This window comes from Phocoena sinus, chromosome 12 (genome assembly GCF_008692025.1).
Source record: "Phocoena sinus isolate mPhoSin1 chromosome 12, mPhoSin1.pri, whole genome shotgun sequence".
NCBI classification, from domain to species: Eukaryota; Metazoa; Chordata; class Mammalia; order Artiodactyla; family Phocoenidae; genus Phocoena; species Phocoena sinus.
In genome coordinates, this window is record NC_045774.1 from 3,440,666 (window position 1) to 3,461,025 (window position 20,360).

General features: G+C 38.1%; 1 protein-coding gene across 1 annotated transcript in view; it reads left to right on the top strand.

Moving 5' to 3' along the window:
• The window catches only part of PDE10A (phosphodiesterase 10A), a 310,755-nt gene that overhangs the window by 112,119 nt on the left and 178,276 nt on the right, over nt 1-20,360 (top strand). The window contains exon 2 of the mRNA XM_032651210.1: nt 18,039-18,167. Within this exon, the coding sequence (XP_032507101.1) occupies nt 18,039-18,167 (129 nt within the window). The remainder of the gene's footprint in view (nt 1-18,038; nt 18,168-20,360) is intronic.

The following is a 20,360-nucleotide window of genomic DNA, read 5'->3' on the forward strand; positions in this document are numbered from 1 at the left end:
TAGAAAGAAGGAAGGCAAGGGTAGTAGCAGGGAAACCATTTAGGTTTCAGGAAACTACTGAAATGTGTGGGTGAGTGAGCTTGTGGCTAGAACCTAGACAGCAAGAGTAAAGGTATTGAGTGGTTGGATTCTCGATTTAGAGCCCACTGGACTTAGTGACAGAGAGGGGAGTTAAGGCTGACTAGAGAGATTTTGGCCTGAGAAGGTCAGAGAATGGAGTTTTCATTTACAGAGATGATGGAAACCGTCAAGGAGAAGGTTTTGGAAAAGTCTTATTTTAGAAATATGTGGATTAAACAATTTTAGGTAGAATGTTGTAACATGAGTGTATTATTAATTTGTTTTTAAGTCATACTACTGTAACTTTATAGTCAGTGTCAAACTTAGGTATATAAGTCTTGTCTTTTTTCCATTTTCAAGATTGTTCTGGTTAGTCTAGGTCTTTTGAATCCATAGCAATTTCTTATAAAAAGCTGTAGATCAGTTTGGAGAGAATAAATACCTTAATGATACCGAGGCTTGTAATCAGTATATATAGTATATCTCTCTATTTAAGTGTTCTTTAATTTGTATTTGCTGTGTTTCTAGTTTTCACTGTATGGATCTTAAATTTATTTTGTTAAAGTTGTTTCTACATGTTTTATTCTTTATGATGCTATTGTTTTAGTTCATTTTTCAATTACTTCCTACTAGTGTTTAGAAAAATCATTGACTTTTACATATTTATTTGTATCCTGTGACCCTGCTAAATATGCTTATTTGTTCTAGTAGTTTCTTGTAGATACTTGAGGATTTTCTACCTACAAGGTTATGTGTGTTGTTTGTGAATAAAGACAGCTTTCCCTCTTCCTTTCTAATCTGTATGCTTTTACTTTTTTTCTTGAGTCATTACATTTTTTTTCTTGCGTTAGTATACTGACTGGAACCTTCAGTACAATGTTGAATAGAAGTGGTGAGAGCAGACATCTTTGCCTTGTTCCTTGTCTTAGGAAAGCATTCAGTTTTTTACCATGAACTATGGCTTTTGCTATAGGTTTTTTACAGGTGCCTTTTATCTGGTTGAGGAAATCTCCTTCTGTTTCTATATCATGAGTGGATGTTAGATTTTGTCGTGTAACTTCACCTGTATCGATTTAGGTGATTATATGATTTTTGTATCATAACTTTATTGTTATGAGTATTAATTTGCTATGTTATGTTAATTTATCTTTGGATGTTATACAAACCTTACATTCCTAGGATAAGACCCTCTTGATTGTATATTCCTTTATATATATTGTTGGGTTTAATTTGCTAATATATGTATTTTAAAATTTATTTATTTTATTTATTATTTATTTTGGCTGCATTGGGTCTTTGTTGCTGCACGCAGGCTTTCTCTAGTTGCGGCGAGTGGGGGCTGCTCTTCATTGCAGTGCACGGGCTTCTCATTGCTGTGGCTTCCCTTGTAGTGAAACACAGGCTCTAGGCATGCGGGTTTCAGTAGTTGTGGCTTGCAGGCTCTAGAGCGCAGGATCAGTAGTTGTGGCACACGGGCTTAGTTGCTCCGCGGCATGTGGGATCTTCCCGGATCAGGGCTCGAACCCGTGTCCCTTGCATTGGCAGGCGGATTCTTAACCACTGCGCCATCAGGGAAGCCCTCATTTGCTAATATTTTATTAAGGATTTTTGCTCTACATTCATGAGGCATATTTATGTTCGGTATGAGGGTAAAATAAAATGCCTCGTAACAGGAGTTGGGAAATCTTCCCTCTTGGCTTTGTGTGGGATTGGTATTATTTTCTTCTTAAATATTTTAGATAATTCACCAGTGGAACCATATGCTTTTTAAAAAAATTTATTCTCAGTAATATTGCTAACTGTTTAACTTTTCACAGGGTTGTCCTCCCGTGGGCCATTCCTTATGTACCTGCTGTGTCTGCTAATTGAGCCTTTGATATGAACACCTTTTAACCACTTATCCTCACTCAGTTAGGTATTTAACCTCGTTTCTAACTTAAATTTATGATATTTGCCCACTTTTTGCATTCATTGTTATTTTAAAATTCAAGAAAATTTAAGAAACCTTTTTGAATAATATTATACCACAAATTGAACTAATTTAAGATACTTGGATTGGGAATCTCTGCTGCTGTGGACTGAATTATGTTTCCCCAAAATTCATATGTTGAAGCCCTAATCTTTACTGGGACTGTATTTACAGTAAGGACATAATTCAGGTTAAATGAGGTTATAAGAGTGGGCCCCTAATCCCATGGGATTAGTGTCCCTATAAGAGGAGATACCAGATAACTACTGTTCTCTCTCCACCATGTGAGGGCGGCCTCTCCAGAAACCAAACTCTGATGGAACCTTGACCTTGGGCTCCCCAGTCTCTAGAACTGCGAGAAAATAAACTTCTGTATTTAAGCTGCCCAGTCTGTGATATTTTGTTATGACAGCCCAAGCTGACTAATATATTTCCTTTATGCTGTTACTTTTGGAATGTGTTTTCCTAATTGTGCTGTCATGTAACTGAATACCTGATAGGGTCTTCTGCATGGGCTTTTCAAGAATCCTGGATTGAATGCTTGTTATGGTCTGCTGGGAGTGTTACAGTAGCTAGTTTTGTGAATGCTAGTTTTCACAAACTATAACCTGTCAGGAATGTTCCACCACCTGTTGGTGTGTTCCCTCAGAATCATGTACATATTCCTCAGAACTGTTAGTGTCTTTCAGTGCTAACGTGAGCTTGGGAAAGTAGAGATTTACTTTTCCGAGTTTGAACTTCCATTAAACAAAAAATTTTTTAAACTTTAACAACAGTTGGCAGTTATGCTTTTTGTTAAACTGTATACGGGTCACGTAGTTTGGGAACTGTATTATATTCCTTTTTACTTTTAAGTGGATTAATGTTAAAAAAATCCAACTTTCAAAGGAGTATTTACTATTTTTGCATAACAAATGCCACAAATTTAGTGATTTAAAGCAATGCCCATTTATTAGCTCACGGTTCTGTGGACCAACAGCCTGGTGTTGTGTGACTTTTTTGTTTTTTTGCTTAGGGTATCACAAGGCTAAAATTAAGGTGTTCACCTTACTGAGTTCTCATCTGGAGGCTCTGGGGAAAGTTCAGCTTCCTAAACTCGATCTCGTCATTGGCAGAAGGCAGTTCCTTGTGGCAGTAGGACCAAGGCCCCCTTTCCTTGCTGGGCCCCCAGAGTTTGACTGCATTCCTTGACGCATGGCCCTCCATCTTCAAGGCGGCAATGGAGCTCTGAATCTTTCTTGTGCTTGAATCTAGAACTTCCCTTTCTGCCACCAGCAGAGAAAATTATTTGTTCTTCAAGGGTTCGTGTGATTAGGTCAGACCCAACTGGATAATCTTCCTATTTTAAGGCCAATCTACAATGTAACATAATCTAATCATGAGAGTAAAATCCATCATTTTCAGTCCTGCAAATTATGCGGGGTGTGTACACCAGAGGAAAATCTTATGAGCATCTTAGAATTGTGCCTGTCACAAAAGGGTTTTCTGTAAGTGAATATGTCTGTGATTTTGAATCTTGATGATTTGAATAAAGAGGGACTGATCAAAGTATTTACTATGCAATCCAACTGACAAAAACCTATACATACGTGTTTTACGTTTTTCTAGAATGACTTAATCTTTCTAATGAGACAGTGTATAATACAATTTCCCTCCATGATTTAAAAAATAGTATAGGGGTGGGAATGAGCATTTTCTTTTGCTATGTATGATGCAGTGCAGTATTCCTGAGAAATCTAGTCCATTTGTAAATCTGTCGTCAATATGAGTGACTTCCAAAGTGTACACCTCTTAGCTTCTACTTCCTTCTTCTGAGCTGCAGATTTATATTTCCTACTGCTTACTGGAAATCACCATATAGGTAATCTGATAGGCAACTGCATTTCAGCAGATCTCAAACCAAAACCATTTTCTTTTCCATGCATCTTTCACTAACTCCTGTATTTCCTATGACTGTCCGTTACCTAAGCTAGAAATGGTGGAGTCACCTTTGATGTATCCTACTGTTTCACTGTCTTTTTAAGTTGTCACTAGTTCGTGTTGCCTGGCCTTACCCAGGATTAAAGAGAATTTTAAAACTTTATAAGGGTGAGGATATTGTTTGTTTATTGTATATCAACCACATAGATATGCTGGCTCATAATAGGCTCTCAGTGAACACTTATTGAGTGAATAAATGAAGCTCAGTGTTTAGAACTAATCATGTCAGCCAAACTCTGTGTTCAGTTAATGTACCTTACCAGCCTTGCAGCGTGGTTATCTGTCTGACTACCCCTCTTTCTACTCCTTTCTGAAGTCCCTCAGAGTTCATTTAGAGATTTGTCTTCAGCTGACTTTACCCCCTCCGCACGCTGTGAGCTGTGCTTATAGACTTGCCCGTGGCCTCCACACCGCTCTGGCTCTCTCCAGTATCTAATTGGCTTAACCCGGGCTTTGGCATCCATCCCTGTGTGGTCCTGCCTTCCTGGAAGCTCTCGAATTAGACCTGCTTTGGTCCCTTTCTAGATGAAATGGTCTTTAGGTAAATAAAGGTTTTGTGAAGTCAAATTACATTTAAACAGTAGCATGATTAGATACCTGTAAAAATCTTAAATCTCATAATATTTCTTGATATAAAGGTGCCACTGTTTTGATGAAGGTGGATAATTATTCATTAATCACTTACTATGTGTTCAGATCTTTGCATGTATTGTGTACTCGTGGAGTAGGTGCTGTTATTGGGCTCATCTTTCGTTTGTGAGGCCAACAAGGCTTAGCCGTTTAAGTGGCTTTTGCTTAAGGAAAATAAGCCTGTGCTTCAGCGTACATCTGGTGACTCAGAACCTGGAGGACCAAGGTGTGCTGTCTCCCACAGGTTGCTGTACATTTACAGGTGAACCTGAGTTACATGGGTGAGCGTCTTAAACCCTTTGTGCTACAAGGTGTGTGCCTGAATGGCTGCCTCTGTTGTAGGCTTCTCTTTGCTGGTGTTGTTTTCTGAGTCAGGAGAAGGGTAAAGGTTGGCATCTTAAGCCTTCCTTGTGGTTCTACTCCAAAATCATTGTTTTCCTCTATGTCTTATCACTTTGAGCAGCTGAAGTTTTTATTTGGCTTCCTCAGTTAAAGAAACTTTCATCGATATCCTCAACCAAGGGAAAACATAATTTCATTTTGGTTTAGAAATACAGCAGTGTGGGATTTGCCTTCTGATAAATGCAGATTACAAACAATGAAAACGATGTCTTCTTTGCAGCCAAGGCACCCTTCAGGCTGCTAATTCACTTGAAATGAGCAATCAGTTAGGTAGGTCAAAATCCCAGCAGTATGTTCAATTAAGGTTCATTAATTGACTCCTTTTTAGGGCATAGGCAAATCTTCTTTCAGTAAGAAGGTACTTGGGTAGGAAGGAATTATTTAGGTTATATAGGTAGACAGATAGAAGGCAAGAATAATGATTACAAGGCATTTAAATATTTTTTTAGCTTTATTGAGGTATTATTGACTTACACGTATCTGTAAGGTATACAACGTGATGACTTCAGATATGTATTTATTGAGAAATGATTACCACGATAAGGTTAGTTAACACCTCTATCCCCTCACATAATTACCTTTTTGTGTGTGTGTGATAACTTTTAAGATCTACTCTCAACAACTTTTACGTATATAATACGGTGTTGTTAATTACAGTCACAACACTGTATATTGGATCCCCAAAATTTATTCACTAACTCATCTTATAGTTGGACCCCGTTGACCTATATCTCCCATATCCCCGATCCGCGAGCTCTTAGCAACAACCAATACTCTCTCTTTGAGTCTGGCTTTTTTAGATTCCACATACAAATGAAATCATACAGTATTTGTCTTTCTCTGTCTTATTTAACTTAGCATAATGCCTTCAAGGTCCATCCATGTTGTCACAAAAGGAAGGATTTCTTTCCTTTTTATGGCTGAATAATATTCCTCTGTGTGTGTGTGTGTGTGTGTGTGTGTGTGTGTGTATGTGTGTGTGTATCACATCTTCTTTATCCATTCATCTGTTGATGGACACTTAAGGTCGTCTCCATGACTTGGCTATTATGAATAGTGCTGCAAAGAAGATGGTGGTACAGATAGATCTCTTCAAGATAGCATTTATTTCCTTCAGATATATACCCAGAAGTAGGACTGCTGGATCATATGTTAGTTCTATTTTTAATTTTTTGAGGAAACTTCACACTGTTTTCCGTAATGGCTGCACCCATTTACATTCCCACCAACAGTGCACAAGTGTTCCCTTTTCACCAACACTTTTCATCTCTTGTCATTTTGATGATAGCTATACTAACAGGTGTGAGGTGATACTTCACTGTAGTTTTCATTTTCATTTCCCTGATGATTAGTGATATTTAGTACCTTTTTATGTACTCATCTACTGACCATTTGTATGTTTCCCTTGGAAAAATGACTATTCAAGTCTTTGCTCATTTTTTAATTGGATCTGATTTTGCTATTGAGTTGTATGAATTTCTTATATATTTTGGTTATTAACCATGTATCAGAGAGTTTACAAATATTTTCTCCAATTCTGTGGGTTGCCTTTTTGTTTTGCTGATTGTTTCTGCTGTGCAGAAGCTTTTCAGTTGGATGTAGTCCCACTATTTTATTTTTGCCTTTATTGCTTGTACTTTTGGTATCATATCCAGAATAACTTTGCCAACAACGATGTTAAGAAGATTTCTTTTCCCTGTGTTCTTCTAGATGTTTTATGGTTTCAGGTCTTACATTTAAGTCTTTAATGTATATTGATGAGTTAATTTTTGTGGGTGGTGTAAGTTAGGGGTCCACTTTCATTCTGTGTGTGGTCATCCAGTTTTCCCAACCCTGTTTATTGAAGAGACTGTCTTTTCCCCATTGAGTCTTCTAGACTCCCTTGTCAAATATTAGCTGACTGTATATTTGAAGGTTTATATCTGGGCTGTCAATTCTGTTCCATTGGTCCGTGTATGTGTTTTTATGTCAGTACCATACTGTTTTGATTAGTATAACTTTGTGATAAAGTTTGAAATCAGGGATAGTGGTGTCTCTAGCTTTGCTGTTCTTTCTCAGGATTGCTTTGGCTCATTGGGAGTGGGTCCTATGAATTTGAGAGTTTTCTTTTATTTCTGTGAAAAATGACATGGCATTTGCTTTTATTTTGCTCCTTGTTTTTCCTCCTTGGTTAAAAAAGAATGATATCACTGGCTATGGGGTTTGACAGAACTCCAAAAAAGCATCTCATCTATTTGTTTTTATTATAACTTTGGAGCTATTTTAATGATATTGAAAACCATTTACATCTCTCACATTTTAACCTTTATTCATTGCATATAAAGGACTTTGCCTTTCTAAATAAAGAAGCCAAAATGGAAATTAACTTTAGAGCCCATTAAACCCTTCCTTTATTTGATAAATGGCAAGAAGGAACTGCTGTATAAATCCTTATGTTTATAAACTCACGTACACCAGCCCATTGTGGGGTAGAACTTTGACGTAAAGATTTCATATTATAGTATACACAGGAATCTGTTTCCAGAATTGGAGCTACATTATAGGTGGATTGAAGGGTGTCAGAATTAGAAAAGCATATTCAAGAAGTAAAGAAATTCTTGTTTTTCAGAAAACTTCATATAGACATTCAAACCGTTTGGATGGAAAAATAAATGTGAAAGTAGTGTAAAAGAAAGCAACGAATCTCATCTGGTCTCAGGGAGGATTGGGAACTTGAGTGGGAGCTGTGGGCTACTGAGAGGTGGGGTCCATTGCTTGGACACTTGCTTTCCGACCTAGCTGCATCTGTGATCTTGCAGGGCTGGGCACAGTTTGCAGCAGCACATCTGCACATCTGTGAAATCACGTGAGAAAAATGATGACTCATGGATTAGTTCACTAATTGATGACGGTCCCTGTGTTGGGGATTCCCAAGACTACTTCTGAGTTTGGTGATTTGCTAGGAGGACTCCAGAACACATAGTCATGCTTATGGTTAAGATTTCTTATAGCAAAAGTGCCAAATCAGCAAAGGGGAATGGTGCACAGGGTGAAGACGGGGTGGGGGGGGATCGGGCACGAGCTTTCAAGAATACTCTCCCAGGGGAGCCACACAGGACTCAGATAATTCTTCCAGCAACGACTGTGACAACACGTATGACGTGCTGTCTACTAGGGAAACTCATTAGAGACTCAGTAGTACCCAGAGTTCCTGCTGGGGGCGCCTCGCATAGGCACCCTCTGCCTGTCACTGTCCAGAATTGCAGACTCCCAGAAGGAGAGCAGGTGTTTGGCATAAATCATACTGTTTGCACAAGCAGGCTAGGCCCAGCGGCCGCTGGAAACACTCTCAGGGCCGAGTTCCCAGGTGCCAGCCTTGCAAGCAGCCTCTCAGAACAGTTTCAGGCCCGCTGTCAAGTCTCTTCTGCATGGAGCCAGGGACTGTGCTCCGTGGACAGTGGAGAATGAGACAGATCAGCTGTCCTCATGGAGCTTATAGTCTACCAGGAGAGGGTGAGGTTTAATAAGAGAACAATAGGGCTTCCCTGGTGGCGCAGTGGTTGAGAGTCCGCCTGCCGATGCAGCAGACGCGGGTTCGTGCCCCGGTCTGGGAAGATCCCACATGCCGCGGAGCGGCTGGGCCCGTGAGCCATGGCCGCTGAGCCTGCTCGTCCAGAGCCTGTGCTCTGCATTGGGAGAGGCCACAACAGTGAGAGGCCTGCGTACCGAAAAAAAAAAAAAAAAAAAAGAGAACAATAAATAAATAGGGACTTCAGCTTGGGGTGAGTGATTTGGAGTATGAGAGAATCACGGAAAGGGCAGTGAATGTAGAGTGTGTGGTCAGGGAAGTTGCCTCTGAGGAAGTTGCTTTGAAATTGGTGAGATGTCTCGCTTAGCCAGGTGAAGAGTGGGCAGACATCAGCAGAGACCACAGATGGGGAAGGGCTTGGCTCATTTGAGGAAACAGAGGAAGCATGGGGGAAAGTAGGATCTCAAATTAGACTTATTTTCAGGGCTAGCCTGTGGTTCCAGGTGGTTTCTGCTCCAAAGATTTCTTCCTGCCTTCTTATCAAAGTCTGAGGTTTAGCAGTCAGATTTCTCAGTTTATAATTTGAAGTAAAATGTGTAATATCACTCCAGACTGGGAGGTAGCACTGATCAGTAGCAATCCCGTTAAAGTATGATAAGCTCAGATGGGGAAAGTGTCAAAAACAAGAGGCAATTTGCCTTTAAGAGGTAAGCTCTTGGGCTTGTAGCTTTGTTCCAACCTTAATTAGTGCTTTTGTGGTGAAGAGAAAACGAATTCAATTACTTCTCTGTGCTCATTTTCCTTTTTTAAACTTTGAAGATTTAGGATTTATTTTTCAACCAATATTTATTGATCATTTACTATGTGCCAGATACATGATGCTCTGGGGCTTCAGTGAATTAATACATGCCACCGTTGTAGCATAGAATCATATGCAGAGAGAGCGTTGAAGTGAGGCCAGCCGTGATTAACGAAGGCTCTTAGCTGGTTTATCCTTTTGTGAGGGAAGGAGATTAAGTGGTTGGAGCAGAGGTGAAGTGAGATCAATAACCAGTAGGGAGAAGGTGTACAAAGTTTGTGTTGGGGAATAAACACAGAAGGTCATGCTTAGAAGCATATGCATGCAACCCAGGAGAACGCTTACCTGCAACTTGTGTGAACACACACACACACACAGACAACTTCACAAAGCGTTGCCACTGAGCACCGTGACTGTCCGCCACTGCTTAGTATGACATGAGATATCTTGTTTTAACTTGACAGATTTTGTTATTAAGGCACGAAAATGATTACTGTACATTTAGAATATTTGCTCTTTAAGACATGTATTTTGGAATTGTCTTTCGAAGCTAATGAGAATTATTTTTGCAGTAAATTGTTATATACGCCTCTCTCCTGGACAGTTTGAGAATGTGATGACACCTCAGACTGTAAGGTGGAGTCCACTGGATTCCCCTCTTCTGAACCTCCAGATCCAGTTACAGAAGCTTTTATATCCTAAAAATTTCTGCCTGATATTGAAGTGCAATTTGGTTTCCTAAAATGTTAATTCTAGTTTTGTCCCCTGGGTTCATACATGGAAAACAAAAAACAGAAAAGAAAAACCAATCCAAATTTCTTAACCTTTTTTACTTAACAGCATTCAGATTAAGCAGTAATAGTGTCCACCAGGAATCCTGTGTTCTCCCAACTAGCATTTGTAGTCATTCCCTGACTCCTCACGTGACATGCATTTCAGCCCCCTCACAGTTCAGGTTATTCTTTGACAATTGAGCTAATATAGCACAATATTTGATAGCATGAGAGGTTTTGTTTTTTTTTGGTTTTTTTTTTTTTTTTTTTTTTTTTGGTGGTATGTGGGCCTCTCACTGTTGTGGCCTCTCCTGTTGCGGAGCACAGGCTCCGGACGTGCAGGCTCAGCGGCCATGGCTCACGGGCCCAGCCGCTCCGCGACATGTGGGATCTTCCCGGACCAGGGCACGAACCCATGTCCCCTGCATCGGCAGGCGGACTCCCAACCACTGCGCCACCAGGGAAGCCTTGGTTGTTTATTTTTAATCAAATGCTATCTTATGGTTGAATTACGACTTTAAGAATCTGAAAATTATTTACTTATTCTTCATGCCTGGAGTAAACATAGGGAAATTATAAAATTGAGACAATTATTGTGATCAATCAGAGAAAGCACTATTAGTAATGTATACCTTAGAATTTTAAAGTATACGGTTTCTTCTAATCTAGCCGAGATGAGCTACAGTGAGATAATGGGGCAGGAGAAGACTTGATGATAAGACCCCTAATTTGAGAGGAAAGAATTCTTTTAAGATTGAGAAGACCTGAGTTAGGGTAACATAAGGGCACTGTGGAATGGGGCTCAGGAACCACAGCTCAGGAACAGGGGTGGGCGGTGGGAGGGTGCTGGGCTCCTGCCATATGTTTTTGACTGCTTTTTAAGAAGAGAATACAGACATGTATTGGGATTTTTCTCCACAAATTAAGATAGCAGAATTAATACTTGAAAAATTGTGCTTTTTCTTATTTCTAACAACAGATCCTTTAGTACTTATAATTAATTTAGAAGTATCCCTCTGAGTGAGAAAAACAATAGTTCTTTAGCCTCTGATTTGAAAGTGATTTTCTAATTTTTTATGAATATAAAGATGGTAAGATTTCAGAAATAAAAAGTTCTTCAGCATGTAGATACCCACTTTTAGAATAATAATTTGTTATAAAGACACATTTACAGGTATATTTGAAGTGAACCTAAATGTGTATCCAGTTGGGGACAAAATCAGAGAGAAGAATATTCCAAGTGACTTTAAAATATAGTAATTTGTACATTTCTAGTGAGATATATACTAAAGGAGAAAAAAACCCCACCTTATCTGTTTACAGCACTCATACTGTTACATGTGTATTGTATGATAAAACAAATGAGTAGTTATGTAATCTAGTCCATCATTCCTGGAACTGAAACACCGCTGCCCACCAAAAGGAACCAGAGATCCTAAGGAAAATTGTCTGTATCCATATCTGGGGCAGAAAATGTACAAGCTGAACCTGAAACACCCTATCCTCGCAGATTGTAAGGAAGCCGTCAAGAGCTACTAGATTCTTGTCACAGTGACTTGGGAAGCAGCTTGAAGAGGCTCCTTCCACTGGCCAAAAGATGGGACAGTTTGAGTACCAGCAAGGAAAATAATTACAATGGAAGAAACAGATCAAATTTGTTCAAATCTATGGGTTCATAGTAGTAATATTTTTAGTTCCTCACCTACAGGAGAATGCTACTGAACCAACTCATTGTGAAAACTGGTAAATAAAGTGGAACAAATTTATCCTGTCTTATCTCAATGGACTAACCAAATACGAGATGAGGTGAAGTTTCTCTTTGTATTATTTCAGCTAGTACATGGAAGAGGCATTATAGAATTAGGAAACCACCATTTTCAAGGCATAATGAATCAATAGCTCGTAGATCATCAGTGCTGCTAATGTCACAAAGAGAGACAGCCAGATGGTGTCAACCTTTTGACAGAAGAATACAATGCCGCTTATAAAAATTGACTACTCACCTCCATGTTGAACCTCAATCTGCTGAGGTCTCTAGATCTAATTTCAGTTTTCAGGAAATGCAGAGCGAAGATGAACATGCTAAACAACACAACAGGGATACGGTCAGAAAACTCCAAACTCTAGAAAACCATAGAACAGAAGTTCTGTTTTCTTCAGTAATAAATATATGGGGAAAACAAAAAAGATAGAGGGGGAACCTATAGGATAAAGAAACTTATGAAAATACTGAACAACTATAACTGCAGCATGTAGACCTACCTGGGTCGAGGTTTGTGCAAACAACCTGGTCAAAAAATATCTAGAAAAATGGTACAGGTGAACCTATTTGCAGGGCAGGAGTAGAGAGGCAGGCATAGAGAATGGATGTGTGGATGTGGGGCGGGGGAGAGAGGGTGGGATGAACTGGTAGATTGGGATTGACATATGTGCACTGCCATGTATAAAACAGATAGCTAGGGGGAACCTGCTGTATAGCACGGGGAGCTCAGCTCGGTGCTCTGTGGTGACCTAGATGGGTGGGATGCGGGGGAGGGGTGAGAGGGACCTACAGGAGGGAGGGGATGTATGTGTACATACAGCTGATTCACTTCGTTATGCAGCAGAAGCTAACACAACATTGTAAAGCAACTCTACCCCAATTAAAAAAATATGTTGAGAATTAGAAACTCAAACACTTGGATATTTGATGGTTTTAAAAATGATTATTAATTTGTCTTTATATGTGATAATAGCATCTTATAACCTGTATGCAGGCAAAATATTGCATAGATGAGAGAATCTAGTTCTTTAGTGGAAATGAAGTATTTTAAATATATTGGTTCAAATGTTCATGTTACCTTGGAATAGACATTAGTATCTATCTGTGTGATTCACTGTGTGGATTATTGGTGGCAAATTTTTAATCACTGGATGCTAGTGTGTGCTAATGACAGCTGTGGTCTGATCCCACTGCTCTCATTGGGTTTGTTTCAAAGAAACACTAACCAAGTCTTTTATTGACATAAACAAAATGTACAGACCATGGGAAGCCATGGAAACATTAAACCAAAGTCAGACAAAAACAAAAGAAGAATGATTTCATCATCCATACGTCTGCCATTTTCCAGGAGTGTGGATAATTATTTCAGTGTCTTATATTCTGGGTTGGTCCTGTGTTGGCCCAAAGGTCCTTTGCAAAATTGCATGTTAATAGGAAGTAAATATGGATAAAATATTAGAAAAAAGTGCTTTTGTTGGCTGAGAAAGTTGAGCATACTTTAAACGATAAAACAAAAAATGGACATTTTAGAAAGTTTGGAGTTGTAATGCTAAAGAAATGAAAAGTTACAAACCTGTGATTTGATTCTGTGGAAAATCCAAGAATTGGCTTTCATACAGGTGAAAAATGACTTTTTGGTACTATCGATACTAGTAAATGTACTCAGCAAAAATGCTGTATGTGGATTAGCTCATTGAATTATTATGACACTGTGAGATAGATTGTTCTCATTCCTATTCAAATCCCATTCCCATACAAATAAGAAGCCAGGCTGAGAGAGTTTAGGTGCTTTGGCCCGGCTCAGGCCCAGGTGAATAGGTGAAATGAGGAAACTAACTTTTGCTTTTTATCACTTTTAATCACCAAGACATAATGACTCCCCCTGCCATTCTCATGTTGAAGGCGGTAGTTATTTTCATGAAATGTGAATGGTAACTTGGGGAGAAAAATTGTAATTAGGTATTTTGAGACACTTGAGATATCAAGCTATGTAATAACATTTGCACTCTAAAAGGATTTTACAACCAAAATGGTCTATTTTCCATCCCATTCTCTCCTACATACTTAAATCCAGGATTTGATTAATTTCTTTAGAAGTTTACTTAGACATCACAGCTCATTTACGACTCAATTGATCTTTAAAAAATATTTTGAGTAATTTATACAAAATAAGTGTCAAGGAGCGGGGAGTTATGCTTCACCTTCTTGAGGGCAGAGTATCTGCATAAATTATTTGGAATTCTTCTGTATGGAAGATTTGTCTACTCTCCTCTGTTTGCTCATTTATTCAGTCATTTATTTATATCAGTATGAACTCATGGATTCTCTTAGTCCATTCAGGCTGCTGTAACAAAATACCACAGACTGGGTGGCTTACAAACGACAGAAATCTATTTTTCACAGTTCTGGAGGCTGGGAAGTCCAAGGCCATGGTGCACCTTGGTTGAGTGAGGACCCTCTTCTGAATCACAGAGTTTCTGTTCTCGCATGGTGGAAAGGGGCTTGGGATCTCTTCGGATCCACTTCTATAAGGCACTAATGCCATGCATGAGGGTTCCACCCTTTGCCTCTCACACCTGGCGACCAGTGATCTTTTTACTATCTTTTTCTATAATTTTGCCTTTTCCAGAACGTTGCATAATTAGAATTATACAACATGCAGCCTTTTCAGACTAGCTCTTTGTACTTGGTAATATGCACTTAAGGCTAACCCATGTCTTTTCATGGCTTGCTAGCTCATTTCTCCTCGTTGCTAAATAATATTTAATTATATGGTTATGGCACAACTGATGTATCCAACTTGCCTTTTTTAAACCTTTTTAATTTTTTTAAATTTTATTTATTTAAAAAATTTTAGTGGGGTATAGTTGATTTACAATGTTGTATTGGTTTCTGTTGTACAGCAAAGTGAATCAGTTATACATACACATATATCCACTCTTTTTTAGATTCTTTTCCCATATAGGTCATTACAGAGTATTGAGTAGAGTTCCCTGTGCTCTACAGCAGGTTCTTATTAGTTATCTATTTTCTGTATAGTAGTGTAGTGTGTATATGTCAATCCCAGTCTCTCAATTTATCCCTCCCCCCCTTTCCCCCCTGGTAACCACTTTTGCAGGACATCTTAGGTATTTCCAATTTTGGTTGATTATCAGTAAAGCTCCTCTAAACATTCACATGCAGGTTTTGTGTGGGTTAATCAGTTGGGTAAATACTTGGTAGTGTGACTGCTGGATCATATGGTAAGGTTATATTTAGCTTGGTAAGAGACTGCCCGTCTTCCAAAGTGACCACCATTTTGCATTCTTACCAGCACTGAAGGAGAATTTTTGTTACTCCTCATTCCTGATGAAACTGATAGTAGGTTTTTTGGATTTTAACCATTCTCATAGGTATGTAGTGGAATCTCATTTTTGTTTAACTTCAACTCACAAATGATCATCTTTGCATATTTTTGTTTGCCATATCTATATCTTCTTTTGCAAAGTGTCTTTTCAGCTCTTTGACTCATTTTTAATTGCGTTTTTTTCTTGTTGAGTTTTTGTTTTTTTTTTTTTTTTTGCGGTACGCGGGCCTCTCACTGCTGTGGCCTCTCCCGCTGCGGAGCACAGGCTCCAGACGCGCAGGCTCAGCGGCCATGGCTCACGGGCCCAGCCGCTCCGCGGCACGTGGGATCTTCCCGGACCGGGGCACGAACCCGCGTCCCCTGTATCGGCAGGCGGACTCTCAACCACTGCGCCACCTGGGAAGCCCTCTTGTTGAGTTTTAAGCATTCTTTGTATATTTTAGATACGGTTCCTTTATCTGATATGTAATTTGGCAAATAGGACTTTTATAATATGCACTAAGATGAAATGAAATGACAGTGAGTCAATTATGCCTTTATATTTTCAGCCTGGGTTTCTGGAAAAAACGGAGAGCAATAGTAACAGAAAACAGAAAGTTGAGAGTTAAAATCACTTTGGGAATAAGTGGGAAGGAGATGACTCATGTAGTTTTGAGTCAAGATGGAGCTTGAGGTGATGGAAGAATTTCCAAACTAGAGATTAAAAATATAATAAGATTTTGCTGTCATCATCATAGATTATTGTAGAGAAAGCAGAAGTAAAGAGCAAATAGAAGTTAGGGTAAGAACCATACTGTGTCACAAAAGTGATAGAAGGAAGTTTTAAGAAGGAATCAAACGTTGAATATGTACCACTATGACGGACATAATGAAAGTATGAAAATTGCTTTGTCTTCTTGAGGTCAAGTCAGCTGTCAGCTTACTTCTATATTCTGTGCCTTTTGTATCTGGGGACCCGAACTTGCTTTGTCAAGAGAGCTCTCTCTCTTACTTTAATGAGTCTCTTATCTTTAGCACCTTGTAGAATTTCTCAAATTGAATTTTACGTCCCTGAGGCTCTTTTGCAGGGTGAACATGGGCTGGATCTTGTTTTTTTTTTTTTTTTTTTTTTTTTATCTAATACAACTACATAATTATATATATTATATGAGAGATCTGTATATCTATATAGTTTAAATTGATTTTTTAAATACTGAATTCATTGAAATAAATCAGTTGCCTTCTCAATAATACCAGTCTGTTGTAGGATCATACAGTTGTGACTTTAGTCCCCAGCAGAATTAATTAATATGTATAAATTCTGTGCCTTGTCTGTGCTAGAAACATGCGGCCTATTCCCTGAAGTCATAAAGATATACATGCTTTTTCTCCATCTAAAAGTACAATTTTCCATTGTCTTTTTCACCTAACCATCCTTAAGGATGGTAATTTATTGAATAATTCACAGAGAGTGTACAGTAGTACAAATAATTACAATCACCGAGTAATAATTATTGATAGCCTATTTGTGATTTTGAGTTGTTTAGTGAAATGGCATACCAACGTGAAGCATCAATTTGAAAACATGTAATTTTATATTTTTTTAAGTGAAGATATGTAAAAGTTCTTTGCTTGAAAATTCTGTGTATATTCAGCCGTTATTATTAGACTATGAAAATGATTCCAGTGAAACTGACTACATATATTGAATATCAGTGAAAAAATGTCGAGTATTTTGAACTGAACATCAGTTTTATCATTGGATTTAGTGACCCTGAGAAAAAGAATTTGTGTTGTAAACAGTAAAAGATAAGAACTTATTCATTAAGCATGTTTTTTTTTTTTTTTTTTTTTTTTTGGTGGTACGCGGGCCTCTCACTGTTGTGGACTCTCCCGTCGCGGAGCACAGGCTCCGGACGCGCAGGCTCAGCGGCCATGGCTCACGGGCCCAGCCGCTCCGCGGCATGTGGGATCCTCCCGGACCGGGGCACGAACCCGCGTCCCCTGCATCGGCAGGCGGACTCTCAACCACTGCGCCACCAGGGAAGCCCCATTAAGCATGTTTTTTAGCACCTAAACTGTACCAGTGCTTTATTCTCCCATTTGATACTGTTGCTAGAGTTTCACTTACCTTAAGTCTTAAATCTATGATAATTACTTACAAAAAAGTGGAAGCACTTTGCAAGGCTTAACCGAACAGCAGTGGACTACAGCATCAGTTCAAATATGACACTGAAATTTACTGTTGCAAAACAGCTGTGTAACATGATGCAATAGCTATAGTTTAAGATTGCTAAAGTTCTAACTTTACTTTTTCCCCCCTACTTTTTCATAGTGGTAAAATATAAATAACACACAATTTGCCATTTTAACCATATCAAGGATATAAGCCAATGGCACTAATTATACTCACTATGTGTGCAACCATCACTCCTGTCTACTTCTCAAACTTTGTCTTTACCCAAAGCAGAAATTCTGTACCCGTTAAGCAAATAATTCCTCATTCTCCTCTCCCTCGGCCCCTGGATGCCCCTAGTCTACTTTGTCTCTATGAATTTACCTGTTCTAGATATTTCATATAAGTGGAATCATATAATGTTTGCCCATTGTGTCTAGCTTATTTTATTTACTAGATCATTCTTAAGGTTCCTGCATGTTGTAACAGAACTTCATTCCTTCTTATGGATGAATAATAGTCCCTTGTATGTATGTACATCTTTTAAAAATATTTCTATGCTAAATCAATCTGCATAAATGTCATTTTTCTATATCTTTGATGTAAATGAAGATTTCGTATTGATTAATTTTATTCTTTTCAATTCTTTTACAGGTTTGACAGATGAAAAAGTGAAGGCATATCTTTCTCTTCACCCCCAGGTGTTAGATGAATTTGTATCTGAAAGTGTTAGTGCAGAGACTGTAGAAAAATGGCTGAAGAGGAAAAACAACAAACCAGAAGGTAAGATCTCATTTAGATTGAATGTGGATTATTTTCTATTTCATAGTGACAAAAAAGGTATTTAATACATGCTAGAAAGTAAAATATTAGTAGTTTAATTCTGTAAGAATTTTATTCTGTTTAAAAAGATAACTTAAAATAAGTTAGAATGAGGGGAAACAAATACAAAAGGATGATCTTTAAGAAAATGCCTGGCAAAGAACTGAAAATTTATTTAGATATGACCACATTGAAAAATGCAAAAGTCAATATTAGACTTGATTTTATTTCATGGTTATTATTGATTATAAAAATATTCTTTATATATTTCAAAAATAGAGTTATATTATTATATTTTGCAAAATGAATTATTCAAACAATTTTTGTATGTGCACAGTAGGAAAAGAACTCTTGTCTTGCATTAGACATTTTATTTACACTCATAAACTTAAGATGTGGTTATATTTATGGAAAAAAGAAAGGTGGACTCAAAAGGAATGTGAAATCAAATAAATTTCCCCCAAAACTGAATCTATGTTAATATATTGGATTTGGTTATTCTGGTATAATTTTAATTTTGGATTTAAATGAATTTATATTTGGCCAATCATGACTTCTCATTTCTATGAATGTTGCTTTTATAGTGGAAATTAAAATTTATATATGATTCTAACTACATGGAGAAGTTTTATATTAAAAAAACCAAAATATTTACTATTTTTCTGGAAATATTTTTGTGTAAAAAAATGCTACATTTAAAGTTCAAAAATGACCATTATGAAAATATTACGCTGTAAGACCTATGCTAATAACGTGCTGCCTGGAGCTGATTTTCCTCACTCCACCGATGAAAGTTTCTATAATTTTCTTACATAATTTTTATAATAAAAAAGAGATGGCTGTTTTTAAAAAGAGGGTTTTTGGTATTGAAACACAAAGTTGTTTTTAAAGTGTCCATGGGTAGGTGTGAATGTGTATGCATGTATGTGTGGATTGAGAGGGAGGGAAAAAGGGAGAGAGGGAGAGAGAGAGAGAGAGAGAGATACCTAAATCAGAGACACATATTCTTTTCCAAAGGATCGTGGCATTAATAGTAAGAACAAAGCTTGACATGGTATGTTTCATCTATTACAAACCTTACACATTTCGAAACAGTTCTAGATGTCTGAAACTTTCAGAAGTGTGACTGAGTTGTACTTAAGGCAACCTGCTGTGTAATGGTGGACGGTAATATAATGCAAACATATATGCTGCCTACATTGTTAATCAACTACACTCCCGTATAAAATGGAAAGTTAAAAATATATATGATGTCTCTGAGATATGAAATTGAGCGTAGGTCTTAGAAAATGAAAAGAATTGCATGTTGATTTAGTGTTACATAGTTAACTTTTAAAGTTTTATAAATATTTGAATGTCATTCCACATCTCCCGAATCTGTTTTCTATATTAGTTAACCAAATAATACTTTAAACCTCTTAATACATATACTCAAGAGTTAAATGATTATTAAGAATAGCAATGCGTAACTGAAACAATACTCAGTTATGCTGGAAGAAAAACTTGTCCTTATAAGGAGATGATTTTGACAGTGACCCTGTGCCGGGCTAGAGACTGTTGATGCCACCGAGAATGTGAATGAATCGTCCACTCGGGGCTCACTGTCTAGTGGTGGGGAAAGGCATAGAAGTAACCACAGCACAGAATGCATCAGCAGTAAAAAAGGATGCAAGCAGTTTGCAGTAGAAGGGCATTAAAAGGGATCTTTAATTCTACTGCTGCGGTCCAGTAAGACCCTTTTTACCTCCTCTTCCAAGGAGTTTATCACAAAAATGTATCACATTACATCTGCTTTATATCCAGTGAGATTCTGTAGCATGGCCCCTGCAGACAGTTTAAATGCAAGGTTTAGCACTAAACTTGTGTGAGTAGCATGGAAAAAGCATTGCCCAGTGTTCTTTGCGATGTAGAAAGCCAGTTAAATATGTTTATTTCATTTATATAGTCATGGATTAAAGTAGTGGTTCTTTGAACCATCTCCTTTTTTTTTCCCTCACCCCGCCCTTCTCATTATTATCCCTTCATTGAAAATGTCTTGAGGAAGAAAATTTTTGTCAGGAGGATTTTTTTTTTTTTTTTTTTTTTGCGGTACGCGGGCCTGTCACTGTTGTGGCCTCTCCCGTTGCGGAGCACAGGCTCCGGACGCGCAGGCTC